General features: G+C 38.0%; 1 protein-coding gene and 1 long non-coding RNA gene across 4 annotated transcripts in view; one reads left to right on the top strand and one right to left on the bottom strand.

Annotated features, from left to right (window-relative positions):
* Window positions 1-25,029, bottom strand: part of rorab (RAR-related orphan receptor A, paralog b) — a 59,982-nt gene that overhangs the window by 20,797 nt on the left and 14,156 nt on the right. For 2 of the 3 annotated variants that reach the window (XM_082162629.1, XM_082162627.1), the window contains exon 2: window positions 3,031-3,060. The exons of the other annotated variant lie outside the window; for it this stretch is intronic. In XM_082162629.1, coding sequence (XP_082018755.1) covers window positions 3,031-3,060 — 30 coding nt within the window. The remainder of the gene's footprint in view (window positions 1-3,030; window positions 3,061-25,029) is intronic. 3 annotated transcript variants of the gene reach the window in all.
* Window positions 9,474-11,922, top strand: LOC309491181. The gene is made up of 2 exons (XR_014202959.1): window positions 9,474-9,626; window positions 10,725-11,922. It is a non-coding gene; the product is annotated as an uncharacterized lncRNA (long non-coding RNA).

The following is a 25,029-nucleotide window of genomic DNA, read 5'->3' as shown; positions in this document are numbered from 1 at the left end:
CTCTTGAAGAAATTAGAGTATCTGCGATACCTCACACGAGACTGGGTCCTGGTTTCTGGCTGCGCACCAGCTAGAGAACACAGACCATAGAGCATAGAGGCGCCTGGTAGACGGAGCTCTAGCCTCGCTGTTAGTACTCATGACGCTCGCTGGAAGGTCCCTAAGCTCCCTTCGAGGTGCCACACATGTAGCGCCCATAGTTTGAGACAGCGGTGCCAGATCGTCCTGTACGCCTGGGAAAGGAGGTCTTTCCTCAGGGGAATTGGCCACGGGGCTGCTGCGAGCAGCTGAATCATCTCGGGGAACCAAGGCTGGGTCCGCCAAAGAGGGGCCACTAGTAGGACTACATGTCTGCCTTCCCTGATCCTCTTTAAGACCTGGGGAAGGAGCGAGACTGGAGGAAAAGCATAAAGTAGATGGCTGGGCCAATTGTGGGCTCTGCATTTGCCACATGTGTGGCGCGGCATTTGAAACAACGCCGCTGCTCTTTTATGATAAGCAGAGAAGAAAAAAGGAAACGCCGGTGTTTCGCCGGAGAGCGCAGGGGAGACAGCAAAACAGCTCGCGGGATCGTTAGCGATTGAGCGCACTGATCAGTCAGGCCGCTGGCTCTCTGCTGGATCAGGCCCGCTGCTGGATGAGGCCCGCTGCTGGCTCGCTCGCTGTTCCGCTGCAGGCTCTGCTTGACTCGGCGAGAAGGCGTAGGCTTCGAGAGAGAAGATCAGCGAAGTCCGAAGATCGTCGCTGAAGGAGATAAATCTGAATCCATGACAATTCGAGCGTCTTTTATACAGGCGGAGTCCCCTGGAATTTCCCCGGGGCAGCAGGCTTCGCACCGATTGGTTCGCGCAGTTATGCCGCTCTGCCATTGGTTCATGCAGTTCCCACTGACAAGCCAATAGCGTGCGAGTAAGCCTCAGTACTGTATGGCTGTGCAGTAGCACTGCGTTATTTTATAAAGGCTTCAGTATTTTGGAGAAAGGAGTTTTCCCCTAGCATCTAGCAAGACGCAGTACGACTGACCGTTCGAAAGGGAACTGCCTTGAGGCCTTCAGAATCGACAGTGCGGGCGCCTGTAGCTTAAAATGAATGGCAATGAAACTGTTGCTTTAACCAATCAGATAATCAGTCAGATTTAATCAGCCAATCAGATTTCGATTTTGACTGCAGCAGGGCCATCTAGAAGGTGTACAATAATGTCTGCATTTTCACGTCTTTTGATTGGATGGTCAGAACGTGTACTATTACTATTCAGAGCTAGCTAACTGCATCTGTAGCGAACTGCATACACTAAAATATATTCCTGTAGATGTAATAGTTTTTCAACCCACAAATTAATGTTTCTCTCCCTCCTAGACCCCCAGCAGGTTCAAACCTAGCGGGAAAAAATCCCTTTTTCAGCCTTATCCAGCTCAACGCAGAGTCACGGCAAACTATTCGATCTGTCCGGGTAAAAACAGAATTAACTGACTGTAATGTATGCCATGACTGATTTTGAAGGCAAAAGTCCCGCTGATCTCATTAATTTCATTCAAAAATCTGTGTGAGAGCATGGGTCAGCTGTACACATCGTCATGTTTTGCGGTGACTGTCCCCGTTTACTGCTTCTGCCGAGCAGACACTCTCAGCCCTAAAGCGAATTAAAACTTATGCCAGATATACAACGGGACAGACTCGACTTTCAGCATTAGCCTCGATGGCGATAGAAAAGGTTGTTGGGACTGAAACACACAGATAACCTGTACAACAGAGTAAATTAAGTTCTTGAGGAAAGAAATAAGGATGGATTTTGTGTAAAAATAATCAGTAGTTTTGGTGAGTATAATAAGAAATAACTTTACAATTTTTCTTGTAAATTTATGATCAAAACTTTTTTTTTTTTTTTACATACATACTTTTATAACATCCGAAGAACGACAGACACGGGAGGCCCCGTTTCTGAACTTTTTAATTGGAATGCAAAATAACTGTACTCAAATGCACCAGCCAAACTCGCTCGCTCGTTTCTCAACCCGGCCTTTTCCGAACACACCGCATTAACTCTATAACTGCCGGGGCAAAATAAAACCGCAATTTCACAACAATTATATAGAGTCTGTGCGCTATTAAAAGCGTATTAAGAGGTGGATTAATTCAGGTAGGACACCACTGAAGGCCTAGGTGTGAAATGCACCGCCAGCCACACTGACTATATCTTGTAAAAAGGGGCATAATATTTCAGCTTTAATATATGTTAATTAAACTTTTTTTTTTACATAATTTTATATAATGTAATTTTTTTGTATAAGAACAAAATATTTTATATTATAATCGCAGAAATAATACAATAAATTATAATTTATGAAAAATAACAAATTGTATTGTCATATACATTACAAACACAAACATACAGTACTGTGCAAAAGTCTTAGGCATGTTAATATTTGCACAGTACTGTATATGTGTTTGAGTGTGTGTGTGTGTGTGTGTGTGTGTGTGTGTGTGTGTGTGTGTGTGTGTGTGTGTGTGTGTGTGTGTGTGTGTGTGTGTGTGTGTTGCGTAAAAGAGAGAGATTGTACACGTAAACATGGTGTGGGGGGAGAGGAGGTGAGAAAGATCAGTTACACCACTGACAAACTGGTAAACACAACTTTAAGCAGCAGTTATATCTCAAAACAATCTTATAGGAGGTGCAACAATTACCCAGAAATAAAACCTTACTGAAAAGTGATGGGCGTTGGTGGCAGAGCACTTTTTTAAACCAGCATTTATTATCACCGTCATCTGATCTGTCTATTCTTGAAGATCAAAGCATGTATTTTCCCTTTCTCACATTAACCCAAAAAATCTGATTAAACCGAAGTGAGATGGATGTCAAAGTGGGTGTCAACATTCTCCGTTTCTTGAATGCTTGAGAAGTTTGGTGTCTCCTCCTCACTTACATTTTTTTGTAACAGCTTCCCTGAGCATTTGGTCTTAAATGCAAATAGAAAATGTTACAGAAACATCTGTGGCCACAGGAATTTACACTTACATGAAAACTATACTTACACGTGTGTGTTTTCTTTACTGAGGACACATCTGAAAAAGACAAGAAATAAAATGCATATTAAACAGGGCTTGTAATATAGTTTATACAGCCTTGTTGTGTGCATATATATATATATATATATATATATATATATATATATATATATATATATATATATATATATATATATATATATATATATACACACACATATATATATACACACATATATACACACACACTCACCTAAAGGATTATTAGGAACACCATACTAATACTGTGTTTGACCCCCTTTCGCCTTCAGAACTGCCTTAATTCTACGTGGCATTGATTCAACAAGGTGCTGAAAGCATTCATTAGAAATGTTGGCCCATATTGATAGGATAGCATCTTGCAGTTGATGGAGATTTGTGGGATGCACATCCAGGGGACGAAGCTCCCGTTCCACCACATCCCAAAGATGCTCTATTGGGTTGAGATCTGGTGACTGTGGGGGCCATTTTAGTACAGTGAACTCATTGTCATGTTCAAGAAACCAATTTGAAATGATTCGAGCTTTGTGACATGGTGCATTATCCTGCTGGAAGTAGCCATCAGAGGATGGGTACATGCATGGTGGTCATAAAGGGATGGACATGGTCAGAAACAATGCTCAGGTAGGCCTTGGCATTTAAACGATGCCCAATTGGCACTAAGGGGCCTAAAGTGTGCCAAGAAAACATCCCCCACACCATTACACCACCACCACCAGCCTGCACAGTGGTAACAAGGCATGATGGATGCATGTTCTTATTCTGTTTACGCCAAATTCGGACTCTACCATCTGAATGTCTCAACAGAAATCGAGACTCATCAGACCAGGCAACATTTTTCCAGTTTTCAACTGTCCAATTTTGGTGAGCTCTTGCAAATTGTAGCCTCTTTTTCCAATTTGTATTGGAGATGAGTGGTACCCGGTGGGGTCTTCTGCTGTTTTAGCCCATCCGCCTCAAGGTTGTGCGTGTTGTGGCTTCACAAATGCTTTGCTGCATACCTCGGTTGTAACGAGTGGTTATTTCAGTCAAAGTTGCTCTTCTATCAGCTTGAATCAGTCGGCCCATTCTCCTCTGACCTCTAGCATCAACAAGGCATTTTCGCCCACAGGACTGCCGCATACTGGATGTTTTTCCCTTTTCACACCATTCTTTGTAAACCCTTGTGCGTGAAAATCCCAGTAACTGAGCAGATTGTGAATTACTCAGACCAGCCCGTCTGGCACCAACAACCATGCCACGCTCAAAATTGCTTAAATCACCTTTCTTTCCCATTCTGACATTCAGTTTGGAGTTCAGGAGATTGTCTTGACCAGGACCACACCCCTAAATGCATTGAAGCAACTGCCATGTGATTGGTTGACTAGATAATTGCATTCATGAGAAATTGAACAGGTGTTCCTAATAATCCTTTAGGTGAAGATAGATAAGATAGATAAGATAGATAGATAGATAGATGGATGGATAGATAGATGGATGGATAGATGGATAGTGTGACTTTTTACACCTCTGCCTACATGAGAAATGAAAACAAACAAAAAAACAAAAACAAAAACAATTGTGATTTTAGAATAATTTCACTTTGATTTAGATACCACAAAACATTAAGCCTTGAAAAGCTAAGGGATTTTTCAAGATGGATGCTAATATCTAGAGAGCAGGGTGACTAGTCACCAGCCAATAATCTCAAAATGGCAAACATTAGTCAATTAAACGTCCTGGTCAATACATTGCTACATATAATAAAGAAAATAATAAAATATAGTACACATAGTGCATGAAGTACACGTTCATGTTTATGTAATTGTTTGGAAGAGACCTGAAGGCACTCTGTAATCCCAAGTCATCACAGGCCCTAGCTTACGCTTTTACATTCAGGGAAACTCAGGCCAGCGCAGTCAATCACCATTAATCCATCCACTCCCTTTAATCAGGGCTATTGTACTACAGCCAGCTCTATTGTGATGTAGTGTCCATCTGAGAGAAATACAATCTGTCATGACTAGTGATACTGTCGAAACGAGATACAAGTGGTAAATGGCAACTGCCAATCAACAAAGCATTAACCAGTAATTTGTGCCAAATGAATTTCCATCTGCTTGTAAATTAGACTCAGTAATAAAAGAGTTCATGTACAACACAGCACGAGAAAAAATGAGACAACCAATAAATTTACTTTTTTTACCCCCTATGAAAGACATTAGGGTTGTCACTGTACCAAAATTCCAGTAGTTGGTACCAATACCAGTAAAATTGTACGGTTTCTCGTACAAATTTCGGTACCAAACTGTTGGAACAATTTGACTATTTTATTGAACTATTTGAAAATAAAAATATGAATTAAATTAGTTTAATTTATGATGATAATAATTATAAGCAAATAATACATGTAAACAGCATCAGCATGTAGCCTTCGAATGTTTAAGTAAAAAATGAGTAATAAAATGAAGGACAAAGAAACACATAGACATAGAATAAGTGGCAGGTCTATTAGTTTGCATTTACACTCTAAGGGCCCTATCTTGCACCCAGCGCAAGTGACTTTGTACACCGACGCATGTATCATTCCTATTTTGCACCCGCGCAAAGCGGACTTTTCCCTCCACAGAAGCACGTCGGTTAACTAAGAAATACACTTGCGCTCCCGGGGGCGGTTCAGCGCAAAGAGGAGGCGTGTTCCGGCGCAAACGTTCCTTCTTGCTATTTTGCAGGTTTAGAAAACAATTGCGCCACTAACCAGGAAAAAATAGTTTAAAGTCAGTGGCGCGTTGCGCATGTTATTCATAGGCTATTTTAAGGGCGCATGCTTGGCCATAATCAATGTAGCGTGTGCACAACGCGCACTTTGATTCTCTCATCTACACAGAAGCAGCAGTTTTCATTTTTGCAAATCATACATTATTACGATAGATAGATAGATAGATAGATAGATAAACAATTTATTATAAAAGCATACATCTAGCTTACACATTTCTCCATTTTCATGTAACTTCTCTCTTTTACGGCCGTGACGAGAGCGTTGCTCTCCTTGGCTGTGAACCGCTGCTGGCGCGCGCCTGGCAAATCCGCCGTTACAATAGCAATCCGCTATGGAAAAAGCGCGTCTGCTCTTAAAGGGAATGTGAGATGACGCTCTGATTGGTTTATTTCACGTTACGCCCAAACCACACCTATGTATAATGAAGCTACTTCAGACCAACCCATTTTAGATTTGCGCCTGGCGCAAGAGGCATTTATCCCGCCGGTATAATAGCAACAGCGCCGAGACCCGCCCACAAAGTTACTTGCGCTTTGCGCTTTGACACTTGCGTTTCAGATCGTTAAAATAGGGCCCTAAGACTCAATGCACATCTATTTTAACATTTTTGTTAACAGTTTTATCCTGCCTGTTGCTATGGTTAATATATCACAGCCAATCAGTTGTAAATCCAGAAACTTTGCAGTGTACTGAGCAGCATGAAAAACAAAACTTTTATTCAAACTGTGTGTGACATGTTATAAACAGAAAACTTGCAAAGAGCACTCCCTTTATAATCACTGAAGCTGTCAATCACTTAGACTATGTTCAGCGCCTGCACAGAGATCTAGACTCCTTCAAAAACTCCCGCTATAATCAAAAAAGCTGTCTACACTGCGTAACAAATCTCTTAAATCGTGTATACTTTCTTGGTAATAATGAAAGAATTCACAAGCGTTCAGAACTCTAACAATGTATGTGTCCATTGCTGTGAAGCATAGCAAGCATTTTCAATTAATTCCTATGGAAGTTGAGCTTCGCGTTCGCGCAATGAATTGTGGGATTGACAGCGGACCAGAGAAAAAGTTGTGAGCTCATTTGCATGAACATTTTCTGAACTTTTGTCACGTGACTCATGTCACTTAACATGTGTCGTCTACATTCTGTCGCCAATGGTCACTGTCGCTTGTGTCTCCAGCTCTCCATTGAAAATGAATGGGATCACGTCGCTTTATAACTGTGTGGCGCTGCCAGTGTGAATGGGACTTTAGGCAGTTCCCGACTTTATGCAAATATCAAGCGAAAAACGCGGACGGCAGCCATTCGCTGTGAGGTTCAGGTATGACGTCTTTCTTGAGCATTTAAAAATATGGGTAACACTTTACAATAAGGTTCATTAGTTAACTACATTAGTTAGCATAAACTAAAAATGAACTGCACTTATAAAGCATTTATTAATCTTTGACATATTCTTTAACCTATTAATTATTAATGTTAATTTCAACATTTAGTAATACTTTATTAAAATCTTGTTAACATTAGTTAATGCACTGAACTAACATGAACAAACAATGAATAGCTGTATTTTTATTAACTAAAGTTAACAAAGAATAACAAATACAGTAACACATTGCTCATGGTTAGTTCATGTTACATTAACTAATTAACTAGTTATATTTGTACTATATACAATTATACAGTTGTATTCATTTGTATACATTAACTAATGTTAACAAATGAACCTTAGTGTAAAGTGTTACCAAAATATATATAGATTGTGCCAGAGTTTATGCTGGATTTAGTGCGTAAATCATATTGTTTACACATTAGGGCTGTGCAGATGTTATATCATGTATGTTAAATATTGCAGTTTAGATGCTATCACTGTGATTATACTGGCTGGGTTAACAAAAATTTATAAAATTGACAGCATATCTTTACTTAGGGCATTCAGAAACAAAGCTTGCTTCTTTCCAACTGTAATCGCTCGTATATGTGATGATTATTACCAGTGTGTTGAAAAAAAAAATGTATTAAACATATTTGCTTCAAACACACTCCAAAGCTGAGGCATTTTAGTGTTGTCAGCGGCATTGTGCAGAGTTTTGCCGCTGTAGTGGACATACACCATAAAGTGCGCACTGAAAAAAAGCAGATTTTGACAAACACCTCATCTACACCGGATATGACAGTTATTAGTATTACATGTGACAGTTATTATGGGCAGCTTGCGGCTGTCTACACTAGATGCGACGAAGCGACCGCTTTCGTGTCAGAAGTAGCGCGAGCGCCTGAAGAACGTCAAAAATAGAATGGGGCATCAGTTTACTTTCGGGAATTTGTAGTGTCGCACCGCATCTAGTGTAGACAGCATTTACTGATTATATTGGGTTCTATTTGATTTTGACGCGTCACATCACGCCGCTTGCGTCCGGTGTAGACACGGTGTAACAAACACCTCTGACTGGACATTGCGTTGACACGCTCAACAGATATGTCTGTGATTGGCTTCAATGCTCAACGCTTCAAAAACACGCTATAAAAAGAAACATTTGAAACTCTTCACAGAACACTTAGAGATACACACAGGAGCATTTGAAAGCAGCAGCCTATCAGTGGGTACCGAATATACCCGGTAGGCTACTCTATGACCGGTAATGCAGAAATGCTGCTATCATCACACTTTAAAATTTCAGTACAGACTTGGTGCCGAAGTACCGGAAATCTTGACAACCATAGAAGACATTAAGGAGGTCAATGATGTGCACTTCCATATGTTAGACTTAAGCTTATTTTTCAAGAATGTATTTTATCACGGATGTGAAAGTGATAATATTGAAGTATCAGTATTAAAATGTGTATTGTTTGTAAAATGACTGTAGGATCTTAAGAAGGAGATTATAATGACATGATGCTTAAACCAGCATATTCATTAAACTGATGAGAAGAGCTTTCCTTTTTCTTAGCTCTTTTTCATGTGTTATTTTCAGCTGGGCTAGAACAAATGTTCTGGCTTACGGCTTTTGAGCAGGCACATTCATTATTCCTCTCCAGCTGAAAATCAGAATGATGAAAAGAGTGAATCTGACTGCAAACCTTTATTTATCAATCTATTTATGAAATGAAACTGAAGAGGCACGAAAAAACAAGCGCGCTTTGTTGCCTTTTATTCACAAAGCTAAGTAAAGAAGGGGCTTCAGATCTGATGATACTCAGCAGCGAAATGACAGCGAATCTCCAGTCGTTGTTCTTTCCATCCATTTCTAATTGGTTTAACTCCTTGGTCTCGTCTCAAACAGCCTACCCCTGAGTCTCTTTGTTTCTGTCTGTTCATATTGAAATTTCCCTGTAATTCTCATTCAATGCTGAGTTCGGCTCCTACGAACAGAGAGCATGTTTTTGTGGATGTGCATGAAAAAAAAAAAAATGGCTGAAGAGGATTAGACCGCAATAACACTGAAACAGTATGGAAAGCAAAGATCAGATGGATGTCTCGTAGTCATATCCTGTAAAATTTCCTTGCAGCGAGTTTTATTGCTGTTTAGATTGATAAAAACGTATGGTTCATTATGTCTGTCTGTCAAACTATTGTATTTATCTATCTTATAAGTCATTTGGTGTGTGCATGTGGTCAATTAGTGTGTGCATAGGCTATATGTCTAGAATTAAAGAAAACAAATGAGATCAAAGTAGTCTATATTCTGCTATTCTGAAAAATAAAGAAAACCACGAGAAGAAAACATTGTCACTATCTAATTCTGTTTGTTTGCGGGACAACTTTAAATGCTACTTTGATTTAAAAAATATATAATTCTGTACAACACTATGGGTATTGCAAGGGTCAAAGGTAGAGCCCTGCACGGGCCTCAAATCTAGGCCCGAGCCCGGCCCTGGCCCGAGACGCTCAGGCCCTAGCCCGACCCGTGTCCGACAGCTCATCAGAATTATCAGCCCGAGTCCGACCCGAGCCCGTTTTTTTTATTACACAGCGGCATCCTGCCCTATTTGCAGCCATTAAAATAGGTCAGTTTTGTTAGTTATGTTTCTTTTCATTTCTTTATTAAGTTAATTTAGACAAATGTTTGGAGCATTTTTTTTTTTTTTTTTAAATGACGACCAAGCAGGCGAGCCAGTAGCGAGTAAAACATGTTTGATCAATTTAGCCTATCAAATCAACGCTAATACTTTACTTGGCTACAATAAAATCCATAGATATAAAACACTTCAAGCATATCACACAGACAGTTAGTTTAATACATTTATATTTATTAAACCACAGTGAGTAAAACAATTTTTTTTTGAAATACAGAGGCAGGCTCAGGTTGCTCGCAACAGCGCTCGCAAACGAAATGAGCACTAGCCTACAATCTAAACAAATTAAATTAAATAAATTAAAAACAAACTTGCAGGTTATCTTACCTCAAAAATGCACCACAGAACATGGCCATTCTTTTTTCCAGTAGTTTCCAACAGTTAAACGAAAATAAAGTCCAATCAAACGAAAAGTTAGAACAGTCTCTACAGAGCATCGTGGAGAAAAAGAATAGCATCCACAGTGGAAGATTTTAACCCAGTCCTCCTCATTTTTCTCTTAATATTCCCCATTATTTGCACATGAGGTGAATTGTGGGTCACGCTGACGGGAAACCTTCTGTGTGCGTGCGTGTGCGTGTGTGCGTGAGTGAGACTGTCATGTCACAGTCATATGTCAGTGTAATTATAAGATTATGAAAGTTATGAGGTTATGAAATGTCTTTCTATGTTTGTTTTTCTATCGTCGTCGTCAACTTCTCATATATATTTTTTTTTATTAATGTCTAAAAATTTAAAAAGAAGGATAGCCCAAAAAAAGCCAGAGGCCCGGCCCGCATGTGAACTATGACTAGGGGTGTAAATAAGTCGGGGCCCGTCGGGCTTCGGCTGAAATGCAGGGCTTTAGTCAAAGGATTCAAATGGACGCTAATGCTCACAGGACCTGCTTTTCTTACAAATGGTATTTTAGACAATGAGATAAAACTGGAATGCAGGGCAAAAAGTTGTTACAACTCACTCATTCCACTCCGCTCCATACTCTTTTACACTCTGTTCGACTATTTCAGTCCTTCATAATGGGATAGTTCACTGGCTGAACACAAAAGAAGATATTTTGAAGAGTGTCTGGATTGTTTTTTCCATACTATGGAAGTCAGTGGGAGTCAGCGAATGTCTGTTACACTGGTGACATGTATTCTCTCTTCAAAATTCTCAGGTTTGAAGATCGCACTGATATCCATGACAGGCTTTACACTCACACAGCTCTAGCTCTTCACACTCCCTGGGACACAAACATCATAAACTCCTGAATCAATCAACGTCAAACAAAATTGATGCAGCAAAGAAATGTTATAAAACGAATATTACAGACTCTGGAAACTGATTGGATGGGCCATGTTGTAGCCGTTGTTAATTCAGATAAACATTTAACTGTAACTGCACATATATTAATGTGTCAAGTTTCTACTTTGTTTGGAAAGTGTAAACAAAGGCTGATGAACTATATTACTTTGCGGAAGAATTATTTACTCAGATTACTGATATCAATAAATGTAATTTGCTATTAAATACAATTTGAATTCATTATGAATTATTTAAAGGATTATTTATAATTATTTAATAAAATAAGAAACGGATTTGTACTGCACAGAGCACACTTGCCAATTTATAGGGCAACTAAATGATCACAAATGTGACAAAAACTGAGACAATTTAAAATCTAAATTGTTGATAAAACTGAGAACGTCTATATGCGGTTTTGTCAGATATCATCTCGTTACCGTGCGCAGTCCATGTTTGTCCATTTAACAAATGAATGAAAGACTGAAATAATCATTTATGGAGCCCTGTGGCCTGGTTTCAGTTGCTACCCAGGTAAGTTCGAGATTAGTTTGAGCAAACTCTGTTTTTTCGGGCACAAGAAGGTGGATTGGTTTTTAGCGGTGTTCATCCATGGCAACTTACGCTACACACCGAACCTGCTCCAGAATGTGGATTTATTCGAAGTTTGAGATCGCAAACCCAAACTGGACCAATCAGCTGTAAGCAGAGTGACATGATGCAACAAAGCCACTCCCCCTGTATCTCCAGCTGCAGTTTATATATATATATATATATATATATATATATATATATATATATATAAATAAAAATAAAAAAACAGAGACAAAATTGCTCACCTTTTACTGCTAAATATAATACTGGTAATCTTTAATCAAATTAACTTCCCCTCCCTCTTGCAGCATTATCTCTTCTACTCTCTGATGATGTGTTTATTGGCACAAGGGTTGGACAACCTGTCACTCATATGACATCACAGCAATAGCAAACCACAACGATCTGACAATCCAATCAATTCCCCATGGACAAAATCATGTCCCGCCCAAAATTTTTTCCAATTCGAGAAGCCATTTCACACGGATAAACGTCACAATAGGGAAAAAAAATGACTACCACAAAAGGCATAAGGAAATGGAGAATTTTAAGCATCAGTCAGGTTCAGGTAGAGTTTCACATTATATTTAATCACCTTTCCAGTCCATTTTCTCTCTTTCACATCCTTCACACCACTATTTCTTTTGTATTTTTCCATCAGTCTATTTCTGGCTGACAGGCTTACAAGAGATGATGATCTCATTTACGTAATAGGCACACATGAGTGCACAGACACACACACACAGAGAGATCCAGACAGCACTTACACAAACACTCCCACAGTGCATTACAGCACAACACTAAGATTATGCCAAATTGGGTTAGTAGAGCAGTACTGTGTTACACAGAACAACAAATACACACTGAGGAGGTACGAGAAGGGAAGAGAAGACAAGAAAGAAGTTAAAGGGAGGGGAACGACTGGTCATGTAGTGGACTGCCAACACCAGCTCATTTGATTGCTTATGACCAGCTCTGCATGTTAATCTCTGCAAGGAGATTGAACATGTTGATGTTCCCCTGCCGTGCGTAATGAGGGGGCTATCAGCTCCTACTGCGGAGAGGAAAATAACGGTTATGCACCAAAGGGAGGGAGAGAGAGAGTGAGAGATCACATAAAGAGATCATGGAGAGTGTATGTTAGCAGCAGGATAACAGAGCTTAAACCTCCAAAGGGATTAATAAAATCTGGTTTCCAGGGACTCTGGGATATTTGAATTTAAAGGTTTAAATATGGAAGTAAAATAATGACAAATGTTTTTGAAAAAAAAAGGCTGGTTGAATTGCACTACTTGAAAAAATATGAATTGCTTGCATTTTAATGCATTGTATTTTTAGGGCTTGAATTTTTATGGGCTGAAATTCAACATGGTTGTATATTTAAGCTGTGAATATATTTCACACACGTTTTCATTAATAAAATTCAATAATCCATATTCACCTTTCAGATTTCACTTCCAAAATATTCATTCTGTTTAAAATTTCAACCTATAATATTCAACAGGCAATTTTCGGGCTGTAATTAATATTTTGGAAGTGAAATCTGAAAGGTGAATATGGATTATTGAATTTTTATTAATGAAAAGGTGTTTCTCAAAACAAAATATTTATTAAATAAAACAAACTTAGCAGTCAAATGGCAATGTAACAGCATGTAGGAACAACAATACTGGATAACTCAACTGAGAACAAAGAGGAACTTAAATACACAGTTATGATGACTAAAAAACTAACAGTTGTGATGATCAAATGAATGAATGTCCATGACAACTAAAGACTGGCGGGAAAATAGAACGAAGAAAACAGGTAATTAAAGAGAACTGATGGGCTGTAGAAAGTCAGTGGAGGCAGAGCCAAGGGAATGGCTGGCATCGGTGGAGCGTGCAGGAGAGGAAGACTGGGTGTGGAAGCAGGGTCTGTGATGGACAGGGATGGTGGTGACGAAGACAACTCAGTGCTGGACAATGATTGCGTCACAATATAGTCCAGAAGATGATGATGATGATGAAGAGCCAAAAGATTTTCCAAAACAAAAGATTTATTACATAAAACAAACTCAGGTAATCCACAAATGATTAGCAGGCGAATGGCAACGTTACAGCGTGTAGGAACGGCAATACTGGACAACTCAACTGAGAACAAAGAGGAACTTAAATGCACAGTGATGACTAAATAATGAACAGGTATGATGATTGAATGGATGTCTATTACAACTAACGACTGGTGGAAAACTAGAACAAAGGAAACAGGAAACTGAAGAGAAACAAACTAAAAGTCCATGAAAGTTAAACTACAGAACTCTCAGATTGTGGCATTTATGTTACAAAAGATTTCTATTTAAATGCTGTTCTATTCTTCTATTCATTCATGGTTTTTACAAAACAAATAAGTTTTCAACATAAGAAATGTTTAAGCACACAAATCAGCATATTAGGATGATTTCTGAAGGATCATGTGACACTGAAGACTGGAGTAATGATGCTGAAAATTCTGCTTTGCCATCATAGGAATAATTACCCTGGAAATCCAGAGTTATCGCGAGAGCACAAGTTGAATTTACTCAGCGAGTTTACTCTGGCGTCGAGTAATGATGCTCATTAAATATGCCCTTGTATCCGAGCTGCACCAATCACATCGGGTAATCTGATATAGGCGGGCCAGAGGCGAGCTAAACAGATGACGACAGCGCTGTGACGTGAAGTCATTAGTGAACATTGCAAGATGCCTATGGATGAACACCAGTTGTTTGAAACGGTTTTGTCCGCTACAATGAACGAGTTAGACTTGGCTTTTTATCTAAAAGAGGAACAGAAGACGGCGCTCGAATCGTTCCTTTGCAAGAAGGGTGTTTTTTTGCTGTTTTGCCAACCGGATAAGGCCAGAGTCTAATCTACCAGTTAGCTCCGCTGGTAGCTAAGCGTATGGGGCTTGTTGTGATTGGTCGTAGTGTTACCCAATAGCGTGCAGTGAGATTTTCAAATGCATGCTTGGTGCCGCCCCTCATTAGTCGATGCCAGACCATTAATCTTTCAGATTTAGGTCTGGATTTCCAGGCTAAGGAATAATTGTAATTTTAAAATACCGGTATACTAAAATAGAAAACCTTTGGTTACAAAGGTTATAGTGTCTTTGTTACACTATAATTATACATATAAGTACTGAGTAACTACATGCACTTACTATAGGGTTAGGATTAGGGTTTGGTTTGGTTTGGTTTAGGGTTAGTTGCATGTAATTATGCATAATTTATAGTTATTACTAAAGTAATTACATGTAACAGATGCAACAATGACACATGAAAATAAAGTGTTGCCAAACCTTTAAAAAAGGTTAAATTTTTTATTCTTAATTTTGAATGAAATTCAGGAATATAAAACATATATAAATTAATTATGAATTAAAAAAACATTTTATAAAAAAAATAATTATTTTTGGAATTTCTTAGTAGTTTTGCTTTTTACTCTTTTGCTTTAATGACAGCAGCAGTCCACTCAAGCCTAACTCCACAGGTTTCTGTAAAAATACAATTTTAAAAACCTGATCAAAAACCTGTTCTCCAGCATGATTTGAGAATGATCTATAAGAATCTTGAGCTTCAATGGAGGCAAGAAACTCTGAATGTCTGAGTAAAGAAGTTCACATGATCAAGGTTACAAATTTGCAAGTCCCCATGTAGTCAATAATTGTATCCCTTAAAACTCATCTTTGATCACCAAAATTAAATATTTAAACTTTTTTTTTTCCTGTGAAAAAAAAATTCCTTAAAATAGCTTGAATGTAACTCTACACCCTTGCTTCATTTAGAATAAGCAGTTCCATGAATATCCTAATTAGCCCTACTACACTCACTCACAGTTCAGAGATTCACTCGGCCAACTTACTGAGGTAAACGTTGCACAATGGTATCTCTCTTTACAATGTCGGACGCATGACGGTAATTAATATGATTAGCCTTTTGCTTGACTATGTTATCAAACAGCTAGTAATGTGTTGCTAATGTTACACAAAACATGTTCACGTTTGCCATTTCAGTCTGCCTTCTTACAATAATCAGAAACGCTTTGAAGAACTCAGAATGTCAGTGGAGAAGGGCATATAGTTCATCATAACATCGTAATACAGGGTTGCTGCACACTTTTTAAAGTGAAATATAAGGATTTTTAAGACATTTTTAAGACCTGAAGAAATAAAAATGAATACTGTACATTAGGAGTGTGCAATATTGACAAAAATGAATCTCGATATTTTCAACGTTTTGTTGATAATAATTAGAAGATATTTTGCTGAGTGTGTTTTTGTGCTGGTACCATGCTTGGTTTAGGCCTGTTGTTGAAAGCTGACTCACGAAGATATTCATATTTTTCATATTCTATGCAGTGGTCAGTTCATAGCAGTGACAGAAATAAAAAAAATTATTAAGGAGCAATATTTGCCACCATTGATTTCATGGGGTATTTTCACCTATATACCTGTACGGAATTTTTTTCTAAACTTATTAGATGTATGAATCACCTTTTATGTCAAAATCTAACATTCAAATTAAATTATATTAGAATAATAACAGTACCACTGTTACCAGTCAAATTAAATCATTAAATCAAAATTGCTGCACAAACGTGACACAGAAGCGACATCAGATTTGCGTTTATAATTGCATAAATAAAGCTATGAGATTTTTAAAATTCAATATTTATATATGAAATGATTTTTAATTTTAACGTTTTAATTAAAGGGTACTTTAAATATGAAACTAAAACCGCCAATAGGTGGCAGCAAGTCACTGTCTTACTAAGTGAGTTGAGGGAGTTATTCATTCAACCCATAGACTGTAAAAAAAGATGGACGACGGCCCTTCGCTCTCTTCCATTGATGAGAACTGAAGCCGCCAGTGTCCCGATATGGCGCTGACATATTGGAACTTGAGTCTGCGCAGTAGCGATCTCGGGACCAGACCTGCGCAGTAGTGAGCAGGAAGGAAAGCCGCGAAATCAACGCTCCGCCCTCACTCTCGCAGAATGCACTCAGGGAGAGTGCATTCTGCACACTTTTTTAAAAATTGATTGCAGTACGACAAGAGGCTTGTTAAAATAAAGTAAAAATACAATCTCCTCAGTCCTCCGAAGATCCCGAAAAAAATGTCCGTAGGTGCTTCAGTGACTACTTCGCTCAGAAAACCTGTCAATCGCAGCTGTCAATCATGATGTCACACCACCACATCACGTAACTAACTAAAAACCAACTTATTTTTGAAACAGACACTTGAACTAAAAATCAGCGTGATAAAAACGACAGCAAATGAAAGAAACCACCTTTGGAAAAATATATATTTGAAGTGTAATTTAATTGTTTAGTTGGTCTCACGTCCCGTTGAATAACACGGGGAGGCGGGGCTTATGACCTATACTAGGACCAGTCACCGGGGGGGCAAGACGTTTTGGCTTCACTTTTCAGGGCTTGTGCTTACCTATTTGTTCAAATGGCTGATTCATTAAGGAAAGAGGCAAGTGATGAGTCATTGAATTGTTAAACTGATTCGTTCAAAATGCGGATTTCAGTCAAAAAATTATTATTATTATTATTATTATCCTTTATTTTTCCAGGAAGGTCCCATTGAGATTAAAAGAAATCTCTTCCTCCAGGGAGTCCTGGCCAAGATGGCCATACTACAAGTCACACACAAACATATAACACATACAAGACATTCTAGACAGTCAAAGCACAATATTCATCATAAATCAATAAATTAAGTAAAACAGCAACATGATTCATTAATTGTATACTGCAGTAAATTTTTAAATATATTCAAAGGAGGAATTGTTTCTAGTGGAACAATAGCTTGAAATTCATTCCACAGCCATGGAGCATAGTAAGAAAGATGATTTTCCATGCTCTGAATGTACCCTAGGTACTACTAATTTAATCCCATTAGATGATCTGGTGCTATAGTTCTTTCTACATAAACATAGAAGACTAGTAATGTAATTTGGAAGCATACCCATCAATGTCTTTACAATAAATACTAACATATGTGATTTCCTCCTTTGATATAAAGAGGACCAACCCAAATAGTTGTACAGCAGACAATGATGAGTACGTGAACAAGAATTTGTTATAAAACGCAGTGCAGCATGATAAACACCATCCAGCCTTTTCAATAAATATGTAGAAGCATGCATATAAACAACATCACCATAGTCTAAAATAGGTAAAAAGGTACTTTGTATTATTCTCTTTCTAGCTGTAAAGGAAAAAAAAAAAAATTCCCGAAAAAGAAAACCCAATCTTGGTTTGAGCCTTTTCACCAAATAATTAATATGAACATCAAAGGCTAACTTCTCATCAAGCCATATTCCTAAATATTTATAAGTTGGTACTCTTTCTATATGTAAGTCCTCAATAGTCAGAATAGGCGGGACAATGGGCATAGAACGGCTGCGTGTAAAAATAATATACTTCGTTTTATTTACATTTAAAACTAATTTCAGTTTTAGCAAAGTAAGCTGAATCATTGCTGTCTGTTGCATGGAGACTCTGCAACGGTTTAATTTAGAAATTTTCGTCGGCGACATAGAGGGAAAACAAACAATTTTGACAATATTGTGTCTAAAATGTAACTCACAATGTTAACGTATTGTTCATTTAACTGTTGTATAAAATAAATATTGTGCACAGGAAAACGGCACTCTTGCTCATGTGATATTGTAATATAACTACATAAATATGATATAAATATAAGAAAAAACTAATTTGGGGACATTCCTATAACTGCATACATCATCACACAGTGAAAGAATGAGTGACAAATGCAATGTCAGCTCGCAGTGCCTTACACGAGCTTCGGACACAATAACAAAACACGCGAATAATCTCACTCATTCAAAATCTCAGAAATAACCAGTAGCGGAGTGCAGCCTTACAGAGACTCAGGAAAAGGTTGCAACTTTTAGATGCACTTTGACCTTTCTGAATGGTTAGTGGATACATTTATGAAGTTTTTGTGGAGCTACAATGATTTATAAATTTCTGGGGGATTTCCGTTGAAAATAAAATGAATCCACTGCTCTCGTCTCATCTGAGGTTGGGACTCAAATTAGCGTTCTGTGCTCGTCTGTGCAGCAACGACAGAACAGTTTGCATGCTTTGCTCAAACTATTGCTATTGCGTTAGAATTGGCGAAACTGTTTTCGTTTGCGAAACCAAATGGCGGCACCGTGTGTGAAAACATGCAAATTAAAGGGATAGTTCACTTTGAAATTAAATTTTGGTATGTTTTAGCTTACCTCAAGGGCATCCAAGATGTAGGTGTCTTTGTTTCCGCAGTAGTTTCAATTTTGATATTTTTAAGTCAAACCGTTCTTGTCTGTCAGTCATATAATGCAGGTCTATGGTCACTGTCTCAAAGAGCATGCACAGAGTCCAAATTAAACAATTCCCCGTCGTCCAAATTAAACAATTCCCCATCGTAAGTACACATTGATGGCCTAAGACACGAAGCGAGCAGTTTGTGTGAGAAAACGAACAGTATTTATATCGTTTTTACCTCTACACAACCATGTCCAAGTGATCTGAGGGCGCGCGCGCTCTGGCTTAGTCTGCGCAAGCGCCGGAAAGTGTACAAGAGGTAAAAAAAATATAAATACTGTTCGTTTTCTCACACAAACCGCTCGTTTCGTGTCTTAGGCTATCAATGTGTACTTATGATGGGGAATTGTTTAATTTGGAGTGCATGCTCTTTGAGATAGTGACCATAGACCTGCATTATATGACTGACAGACAAGAACGGTTTGACCTAAAAAAAAAGGCACCTACATCTTGGATGCCCTTGAGGTAAGCTAAAACATACCAAAATTTAATTTCAAAGTGAAGGGGAAGTAAAATCCCTTTAAGGGGCAGTAATATTATAATAAGATCCCCTTCCTACGTCAGAAGGGGAGCAGAATCGAATCTATTATTCTCTGTTAAAGCAACACTAAGGAACTTTTCCTCTTCGGTCGCCCTACAGGTTGGAAGCGGAATTGTCCATTACCGCTGTCGTAAATAATTTCACTTACCGTCGCACGCACGCTCTCTTTTTATCCAGCACCGGCTTTGGAATGAACGATGTCCACAGACAAGGTAGAGTATGTTGCATAATTTCATGAAAGTATGATGTATTGCGACATCAGAAATGAAGAAAAACTAAATAATGACTATTGTAACGCTTGACGTAAAGCAAGTCAAATATGTAGTTTTCTTATGTCTCATTCAAACTACAGAAATGCGACCCGGTTTGGCAAACTTGCATAGTGCGGTTAAAGCAGATATAGGGCTGCAAAGCAAATCCAGAACTGCCTTTCACCCCGTTACGACTTGATGAACCACTGAAAGGATTTTGCAAACATTATTTTAAGGTAAAAAATGTTGCTTAAGTGTTGCTTTAACTTTATATGGATCTCTAATTATTGACTGACAAAGTGTAGAATAAGAAATATGTATTCTTAATTTTATGTCAATGTTTCTTTATAATAAATGTTTCAAAATACTCTAACGACCTGTTCATTTCCAGACTTTAATTTTGAAATCCTATATTTTCAGAATGATCTCAGACTTTTGGCCCCCAATGTACATGCTGAAACTAGGAGCAATTGCTGTTCTGTCAATAATCTGTTCATAAAACCATCTGCTACTGTACAGATGCATAGTGGGCAGATGCCAGTATAGATTCTTATGCAATATGTTGCTTTTATGAATCACCCACGAGATGTCACTCTCAACGGCACTAAAAGACTTGATCACATTTCACAGCATGAGAAAAAGGTCATGTTGTCAGCTTTATGAAGACCATCGCCCCCTCATGGCACATACAATTAATGCATGTAATCAAGTAATCTCAAATCAATCTCAGAATCCACCAACTACTGAGCAGTATGATTAAACAGGCCAATAAAAACGGGGAAAACATCAGCCTTTATATGTAAAACCTGTTGTATTCTTTCTTAAGAATATCACGGCGATAATGTATTTCTTATATCCAAGTAATAAAAAAGAGTGCAGGAGGAGAGGTGGTGAGAGAAATAGCAGATGCGACTACGAAAGAGGGAGAGAGAGGGAGAGAGGGGAAGAGAGAGAGAGAGAGAGAGAGAGAGAGAGAGAGAAAATAAAATACATTTTGAATGTAGACTTTATATAATCCCAATCACTAAGGATTAGCTTCATCTTACATAAACCCATGGCTCGGCTCTCTCCTCCCTCCCATCCAGATGCTGCATCTGTCAAATGACTCATTTCCGCCACTGCCAGGTTTCCACTAACAACAATTCCACTAACATCTCCTCTCCAGACAACAAGCACTCATGTTTTTACTTGATATTCTGGACTAAACGAAACATTAAATCTCATAAAATGTAACTGTAAGAATCCCATTTTAATTCCTGACATTTGCTAGTTTGCCAAAAAAACACACACAAAAAAAACAATGTACACTGACGCATATTATTATATTATTAATAGCACCCACTAGTGGCACTGTGACGCTTTAGAGTGAGATACCATTTAAATAATCAGAAAGTGCCGTTTCCCCCACTGAAGGGAAGTGGTGTGACAGAGCAGCTAATGCATTTGAGTCACCAAATCACATACACACTTACGACAGCCAGCCATAACATTACAATTCAAGTAGACACCTAACAGTGACAGACATGATGATGAGGCATCTTTAAGAGCTGTTCTGCTCAAACGCACTTGAAAGATGTTTATTTGACAAACTAGTTGGTGAAGGTGGACGCATATGTGTTTATAACTGCAACGAGACAGAGCCGGTAGATTCAGTCCCACTGGCTGCATGTGTTTAACAGGATGGAGAATGAGTTTAATGGAAAAATGTAATGGCTTTATTGACATCATCTCCGTTTTTAAAATTCCACATCGGTCTTACTCTGGATGCAGATTTCCCTGGGTCACAGTCATGTGTGTCTGATTCCAACAGCATCGCTCTCTCTCACGATCTCGAATTCTTCAAAGATCGCTCATCAGCACAAAACCCTTTTGACTCAGATGTTATCTCATGGTAAGCTCACGCTTTTCATTCAATGATAAATAAAGACGCCTGATGAAATTGGAGATTTGCACACGCCATGTTTAAACTGATGCGCTGGTTGGGACAACTGGTTTGCCCTGTTTGGATGTGGCTAAAGTCATGCCTAAAACTTTCCCTGTGTTATGAACAAAGATGTATCACTATTTTCACTCGCATTTTCTATGTTAGTGTAAGAGCAGAAGGAAAGAGAGAGAAGTGAAAGAGAAGAGGAAATGGGTGGACATGAGATAGACATACATTTACTAACTGGATATTTGTGTTACAAGGGGCACTGGGGCTAGTTGTCACACTGAGAAGTTGTTGGTAAGGTTTTCCAATTAAACAAATTGTCCACTTAAAGATTTTTGTTTTTGTAAGAAATTAATACTTATTTTTAGCATGGATGCATTATATTGATAAAAAGTGACAATAAAGACTTTTACATTGTTTTGAAAAAAAAAAAAGTATAATTTTTTTTTTTTATAAAAGTATTTTAAACAATTTATGTTCCTCTGAACTATTAATCAAATAAACCTGAGAAATACTGCAAGTTTCACGGTTTCCACAAAAATATAAAGCAGCACAATTCTTTGAGCTCCAAAACTGCATATTAGAATGATTTCTGAAGGATCATGTGACACTGAAGACTGGATTAATATTCAGCTTTGCCAACACAGGAAAAAAAAATACATTTAAAAAATATTACAATAGAAAACAGTGAGCAAAAGAGACTTTCAAAAACAAAAACATTACAAAATATTACAGACCCCATATTTGAATTAAATTTGTTTGTGTTGAAGTGGTTTTGTTCGTTTCAAACATGTAGTTTACTTATTAGAATATTAAAATAATTTTTGATTAAATAAACATTTTTTTTTTTGCTATAGCCCTTAGTTAAAGCGAACACAATAAAATATCACTGGGACACAGTGAAGGAAGTGTAAACTACATTATGCATTTGACCCAAAAATTTAATTGTGTGCTCCGGATAAGTTTCCGATTAGATTTTATTTTTGTAAATCTGCTGTTGTGTTTCATGAATTGTTTTACTTCTAAATAATGCAGTAAACTCATTATTATAGCCTAAAATATTTATTTATTTACAGGTTCCCAATGGGACAGCACCTAATGAACTTGTGCGCCAGAGAAACAAGCGCGCAGCCATCTTTAGAATTTTGTCTTTGAACTTCCGTTTTTGCAGTAGCTGTTCATTTTTATAGCATTGCTGTCGAAGAGTAATTAGCTGGTGAAGTGGATTTACTTATTGTAGAGTTAACAAATGTTATCATGAGAATTGTAATGTTTGAAGAGGATGACATAACAAATGTTACCAGGAAGTCTTTAAAACGAGTTGTTCATTCATAAAATCGTAAGATGTTACCTTCATGCTGAGGAAATACAAACCGGAAGACAGAACACAATGAGCGCAGCGCTAAAAAGGGCCGGGGCTACATAAGGTCTGCAGTGTTCAATAAACTGTATCTTTTTTTTCTAGGCAACAACAAAACAAGAACACGAGAACAGAACATACTGAACATTTATCCAAAAATGAACTAGTACTTCTCTACGGTTACTGTGGTTAAAGTACAACTTCAACAAGGAGGTTTGTGGTAACAACCCAGAGGATGATGTAAATAACCAGTTCTGCTACTGTATAAATCACTATGAGTTGCATAACTGGTTCACTAAATATTCCTGCCTGACACTGGCCGTTAAGTTTATCAAGATAAGACAATAAGGTCTAATTTTAAAAGGTCTAATTACAAAGTCCTTTAACAAGTTATAACAGAGTATGTTACAACACTGATCACAGGAAAGAACAAAAAAAGCATTATGGAAAAACAGATGTTCTCTCACTGTAGTGCACCACTGCTACAGTGTATCACATACCATCTTCACTTGCAGATGTGCTGTGTAAGGGTAGCTGAACCACCTGCCTAAACCAGTGGGAAAACTGTCACAGAAGACAAATAGCCTGGCCTCAGTCCAGTAGCTTAATGAACGAGATGTTTACTCTAACCAATGACCTATCCATACCCAACCGATTTTATGCATATGGAATTATAAATAACATTTAGTAGGCCTGTATGTGCAAATTTTCAAAGGATCAAATCAAGTAAGAAAGAATAACTGGACAATCTCACTGACAACTAAACATGAAATATAATGGAGTTATGTGATTATATTGTAGCATACTACTGCGTGAAACATTTATGGTTGCATAATGAGTTGTTTCATATTCCTTTTTTTATTTTTTTTTATCGTAGTATTCTGTACAGCAGGGCTATTTAACAACAAAAGGACCAAATGGAAAAAAAACCTTGCTATAGAGTATATACTGCACATTATTCTATACTTAAGCACTAAGCTAGTATTGTATTCTGAGCCTAAACGTTCTTTACAGATGTCTTTAGATGCACTGCAGTGTTCCTTTAGCTCAAACAGTAGAGCATGGCACTTGCAACACCAAGGCCATGGGTTCAATTCCCAGGGAATGCATGAACTGATAAAATGTATGCAATGTTTGTCACTAGGTGCGTTACCATTACAGATTTGCGCAAAACTTTAGCGATTTTTTTCTAAATGTCGACAAAAATATTTTTGGGAGAAATGACGGTGTTTCCATTAACCGATGTTATGTGACTAAAACGTAATTTTTTCCTCTCGCGATAAGTCATTCCAAAACTCATGGCGACGGATGTTGGTAGGTTTATGTATATCCCAGCCACTGCACTGGCCATTATTATTAATCTGAGACGTATGTGTGTTATCCGAGCATTAATGGTAAGGAAAGACCCTAACACTTGGAGTGGCTGGTGTTTCTGGGTGTTTCTCCCTCATATCTGCTTCGAGGTCTTGATTGTGGCATTTCTTTGAGGTTTAGAATACTTTTGTCTTTTATGAATTTAATAAAGAACTCCATCTCGTATTCTGTCCAAACATACTGCGTCAGCTATGTCAGATGATCTCCAAATGCGCAAAAACTGTTTCCATTGCAGTTTTGCGAAATATTTCTTTTTCGAATTCCCTGAAAAACCAACTCATGCGAGCGTAAAAACTTTTTTGCGATAAATGGGAGTTTTTGCGAAATTGACGTGTTTCCATTGGCCGTATTTTCAATTTTCAATTTGCGCAATTTGTAGGGTAATGGAAACGCGGCTACTTTGAACAAAAGCATCTGTAAAACCCATTAATTGCTGTCTTGTGCAGGTATCACAGGCAAAGTAAG

The sequence above is a fragment of the Leuciscus leuciscus genome, assembly GCF_965113295.1.
Source record: "Leuciscus leuciscus genome assembly, chromosome: 2".
Lineage (NCBI taxonomy): Eukaryota > Metazoa > Chordata > Actinopteri > Cypriniformes > Leuciscidae > Leuciscus > Leuciscus leuciscus.
This window is presented reverse-complemented; position numbering and strand designations above follow the sequence as displayed.